At 39.0% G+C, this 5,752-nt stretch overlaps 1 protein-coding gene across 1 annotated transcript; it reads left to right on the top strand.

The window, feature by feature from the left end:
• Positions 1-1,052: 1,052 nt before the first annotated feature.
• LOC118366229 (secretory phospholipase A2 receptor-like) lies at positions 1,053-3,927 on the top strand. The gene is made up of 5 exons (XM_052491911.1): positions 1,053-1,219; positions 1,661-1,746; positions 1,884-2,246; positions 2,393-2,713; positions 3,032-3,927. The coding sequence occupies exons 2-5, from the start codon at positions 1,710-1,712 to the stop codon at positions 3,388-3,390; spliced, it is 1,080 nt and encodes a 359-aa protein (XP_052347871.1). The 5' UTR covers positions 1,053-1,219; positions 1,661-1,709; the 3' UTR covers positions 3,391-3,927.
• The last annotated feature ends 1,825 nt before the right edge of the window (positions 3,928-5,752 follow it).

Below are 5,752 nucleotides of genomic sequence, written 5' to 3'. Positions count from 1 at the left end.
CTTATCAAACACCTATTTTAATCAATGTTGTTCAGCAATGTGGTGTCCATTAGGTACCAGGAAAACAAGCTCACATAAATATCCTTTATGATTATAATTTTGGAGTGTTTGTCTTTTGCAAAGCGTTTTACTCAGTTAATGTTTCTATTGCATCTCTCTGTCTAAATGCTACATTTATAGTCTCTTCTGCTGCATAACACACAATCATCAATGTATGAAGTCACTACAGTAACTGAAGGTTATTACTGGAATCTATTTGCATGTGAGGCGGTCATTCAAATGTGTGCTCCAGGAAGACTGGAGGTGTTTCTATGATGGTGAAAACAAACAGTTCATGACCTCTGCATGGTGAAAAGACAACGCTCTATAGTGCCAAATACTGCACTATACTAAGCATTTACTGTATACTGTACAAATAATAACAAATAACCACTCTGATCATTTTAATGTTTTTGAGTCCAAATAAATCAACTCTTTGCTCAGTGCAACAAAGTAGGTGCAAAGTTAGAATACCAGAAATGTATACCATAGAAAACATGTATGTGAAAACTTGTTTTGGAGGTAACTTGTTTGATTGTTTGGCTAACCAGAGAGGACAGAAAGGCGATACAGCCCTGTCACACTGTTGATATCCCTCTCTGGCTGTGTCTCAGTCTCTGTTGCCCAACCCATCTAGAGAGCAGGCCTGACTCACACTACACTATGAGGAAATAAGTCCTCAGGTTACCCTGATACACGTTTCCTCCAACCCAGAGAGAGATTTCCCCTGATATGGATACAAACACAGCTCAATACTTCTCGCAACACCTACAGAAATGTTATCTTTCACACCAACATGTCCAGAGTATCAAATATCCTTACAAAGTTCCAGTAATGGGATAATTTTCAATATAGACATCACCCTCACAGTATTAGGTCTAATACTCTTTTAGAGATGAGTTGGGGCGAGGGGTGCTGGTGAAGTGGGGTTCATGTGTTCAAGTCTTAAGAAACATTTGTGAATCTCATTGACAGTACTTTATAAAGGTTATGTGTTGTTTGCGTGCCACCCAGGACATTTTATTGTAGTGTAATAACTTCATTATGTGCTTTATTACACTGGTCGGCCTTGTGTTTTGAATATACACATAGTTAGGCAGAGCACTGTTTCTAAACAGATCACACCTCATCATATTCGATTCATAGCAGACCCATTTATTCTCTACAAAAGCTACAGCAGGTAAGACAGACTTTTGATATATTTCAATGTTTATCAATTTTACCATGTTATTTGTGTAGTAACTAATCACATGCATTTTAATAAAAAGTTACAGTAACCTAAGGCCCACTTTTAATGTGGATTCATATTAAACATTAAATTTTTTTTAAACAGCCTTCTTGTTGAAACTAATAAGGAAAATATTGTAATAATAATATACATTAAATGTTAGTCTATTGATCTCTAAATGGGCATATTCAATTAATTAAAGTTTGTTTTATCAGAAAATAATATCAGACGTTGTTTACAGTACTGACTTTTTTTAAATGATCAATCATGCAGCTCAGCTCTTGTAATGATGCAGGGGCCTGTAGTACTAGTACCTGATTCAATTAAACAACTCAAAGCCAAAGTGTGATAACCGTCAAATCCTAAATATGACACCTCTTTCTTCTCACGCAGGACACCATCCCATCACCTCTCCTCTGTCACTCCTGACCCTGCTGTCCCCATGGAGATGACCTCTCTCCTATTCCTACTCTGTGCAGGTATAGAATTCACTTGACCGAACCACAAAACAGTATGCTGTACGCACAATACGACAAACCACACTAACTTCTCCTCTTTCATTTGTTTTCTGTATCCATGTTTACATTTCACATAATTAAATAGTCTCTGTCCTCAGGTGTCTGCTGCACAGCCGCACTCAGCCACCTCAAACAGTTCCATCTCATTGAAAGGAGTTTAAACTGGACAGAAGCACAGGACATCTGCCGGGAGAACTACACTGATCTTGTCACTTTGTACAATCGGGAGGAATCTGAGCAGCTGAAACAGTTAATGGCATCTCAATGCAGCTATAAAGCCTGGATAGGTCTCCATCGCACAGAGCACAGTCTGAAATGGTCCAATGGAGACACTGTTAATGACACTGCATGGTCACCACTTCCAAGCCCGTGCACAGAGCCAACGTGTGCAGCCATACTCAAAGATAATACAACATGGGAGAATTGTAAAGAGCAGAAATACTTCATGTGTTACAGAGAAGGTAAAACATTCAATGCCACACAAAAACACGCTCCTCGATAACATTTAGGTCATGTTATTATAATTCTTCAACAATATTTAGATGTCATTATTTTATATCAAACTAAGTTGAGCAGAGTAAAATGTTAGTCCATTCTGTGTGCGCAGGGTCTGGTGATTCCTTCCTGATTGAACAGAACATGACCTGGTATGAGGCTCAGAGTTACTGCAGGGAGAACTACACTGACCTGGTCAGCATCAGGAACGAGGGACAGAAGGAGGAAGTGAAGAACAAAGGGATGAACAGCACCTCTTCTTACTGGATCGGCCTCCTGTATGATGACTGGGAGTGGTCTGATGGAGGGAGATCTGCCTACAGAGACTGGATGACCTATTCAAAAATAGAAGGCAATGCGGCTGTTTTTTTGGGAAAAACTATAACCGCTGCGCCAAAAGAAAATGATGAAGACTATACACTCTGCTCTAAAGGTAAGTTGTTAAAGAGGAACATAGTCAAACTGCTTCTAATTTGTATGAAAGGTTGTTACTCTATATTGATAGTAGCCTGGTCAAGGGGACTGAACGCTGCACTCCCTTTCTATTCCCTTCACTTGTCAAGTCAAACACAATGCAGGGCTATCATGCTATCATGCTGGTTCCACCAGGCTATAATGATATATAACTATTACTGAAATTATTATGTGCCTGCTTATCTTTCCCCTAAAATCTGAGAGTTAAAATGGGTGCTAAAACAAGTTAAAATGAACATGCTAAATATCTGGAATACCACATATCTTTCCGGATCAGTTCGCATCCACAATATTGGAGAAAGCAAGTCTTGGGAACAGGCTCTGGACTACTGCAAGAAGAACTACCATGGACTGCTGCGTATTGAGACCGAAGAAGACCTGGAGGTGATCAAGCAGAAGTTTAATGGGACTGATTTTACTGGTCCTGTGTGGGTGGGTCTGAGACAGAGCCGTCTCTTTGGGTTCTGGGTCTGGTCCAATGGGCTGCCAGTGGGGTGGAGTAACTGGGAGGGAGACAGACAGCCTGAACAGCCTCTGTCCAACCACTGTGGTGCCATGGCAATGGAGGAGGGATACAAGTGGAGTGATCAGGATTGTCTGTCCAATCGCTTTTTTATTTGTGAAGAAGAGTTGTAATACATTGCCCTCTTGTTAATTTAATTAACTGTCTTTACCATTTCTCACACTTTTGATTGAAATGTGTTTTTTTAGGTTATTGCTGATTGAGATCATCTTTGACAAAGATTTTTTTATGTTTAAGATTCCAGCATGCAATGAAATGTACAATATACCTTGTTATTGATATAACGTGTTATCAAAAATCTTTGAGTAAAATTGTGTGATATCTCAGATATTGTAAAAATGTAAATAAAAAAATATAGATCATTATGTCATGTTATTCAAATATTTTATTCACTTGTCATAATTCATTTGCCATTAAGCAAACTAGATTTACCCATGTCATCATTATTGTAACTATGGGTTACTGTAATTAAAACTCTAGATAGTCTAAACACAATTGTATTTAATTATTAGTATCATGCATGTTAACGATGACTAAGCAAATAAAAAGGATAATAAAGTAATATATTTGATATAATGGACATTGTAAACATACTCTCTTCTCCCAATTTCTGTTCTTACTTTACAAAAATAAACAAAACATAAGATGTTTTTTTTGTCTTCTTTTAAACACACACAAACACAGTAGATGTTGCAACAAGATGTCAGTATGAGTAACTACCGGACATAACAGGGATGAGTGGATGCCGCCATCTTGTCTATTTCAAGTTCTCTCTCACTGATTAAGACAGGTGGGTGTCCATCCCCAAGTGTCCCATGTCAGGATGACAGACACCTGCCTCGATCAATGAGAGAAGACTTGAAATACAGTAGACACAGATGGCAGCGTACACATTGTTGGATTACTTCATGGAGCAAAAAAAATACATTTATTTTAATAATGGAGCTTTTTGTAAATTCAAACAGACCTCCTACAAGTGGACACAGACATTTTATGAGACTGCTGTATCAAATAACCTTCCAAACAGGGATCAACAGGCCCTTAGTAGGAAAGGGCATTTATACTGAATAACGAATATGGAACAATTTCAAAGATTTTACTGAGTTACAGTTCATATAAGGAAATCAGTAAATTTAAATAAATTCATTTGGCCCTAATCTATGGATTTCACATGACTGGGCAGGGGCACAGCCATAGCTGGGCCTTGGAGGGCATAGGCCCTCCACTTGGCAGCCAGGCCAATCCACAAAGGAGCCAGACCCAGCCAATCAGAATGAATATTTTATTACAGACAGAAATACTCCTCAGCCCCCACCCTAAGACGCAGGTGAAGGTGGTGAAGAAGCTGCATGGAGGGGCTGGCGTAGCTACACAAGGTCTGCGCTTGTGAGGCTGGTTGGACGTGCTGCCAAATTCTCTAAAATGACATTGGAAGCAGCTTATGGTAGAGAATTTAACATGCAAATCTCTGGCAACAACTCTGGTTGACATTCCTGTAGTCAGGATGCCAATTACATGCTCCCTCAAAACTGGAGACATCTGTGGTTTTATGTTGTCTGACAAAACTGCACAATTTAAAGTGACCTTTTATTGTCCCCAGCAAAAGGTGCACTCGTCTAATGATCATTCTGTTTAATCAGCTTCTTGATATGCCACACCTGTCAGGTTTATGGATTATCTTGGCAAAGGAGGGGGATGTAAATACCTTTGAGCAGAACATTTGAGAGAAATACGATTTCTGGGTGTCTGGAAAATTTCGGATATTTTTTTATTTCAGCTCATTGGACCAACACTTTACGTTTATATTTTTGCTTAATGTAGATTGTGCATGTTAGCATTAACTTATACCAGTAAGACTCTCGATAGACACATCACAACATCAATGTACCTACTGGTTAGTTCAAAAATATTTTCTGGTACCAATCTCTGACCCCATACACACCTAGTTTGTGCAACTGATTTACAAGACAATTGACACGACAGATAGTTTGTCTCCACAAAAATATTTCCACAACGATCGCCGAGGAACCGCGAGATGTTTATGTAATCATTTTTGTGCAGACAAACTATGTTGTGTCACAAACTTGTCTGTTGCAACTTGTATCACAAGTGATTTCTCAAGTCTGTTGTACATCATTTGTACAACCTGAGTGTGTACATGGCATAACTCATTTTCTATATAGATGGGTTGGCTGACAACATCAAGAATAAGATGCGTGTGCATTGATGAGCCAGAAGGCCATGTGGTGATTATGATTCTGAATGGTCAGATAGCTAGCAACAAAGCAAGAAGCTGCCTTGTGGCTCATTTCAGCTCATTGTATCTTATTGATACCATGTCTTGTTTTGAGGTGTTGACTCAGGTCATGTCTATGCTACAGTGGCTACAATTTGATAGCTAGCTGAGCAACAACTGTAATGATGTATTGGAGAGACAAGTGCTCATTGCGCAAACTTCAATAAACATTTGGGGAT

Source organism: Oncorhynchus keta, chromosome 33, assembly GCF_023373465.1.
Source record: "Oncorhynchus keta strain PuntledgeMale-10-30-2019 chromosome 33, Oket_V2, whole genome shotgun sequence".
Classification (NCBI taxonomy): Eukaryota; Metazoa; Chordata; class Actinopteri; order Salmoniformes; family Salmonidae; genus Oncorhynchus; species Oncorhynchus keta.
Note: the sequence above shows the minus strand (reverse complement) of the source record. Positions and strands in the feature narration are given on the sequence as shown.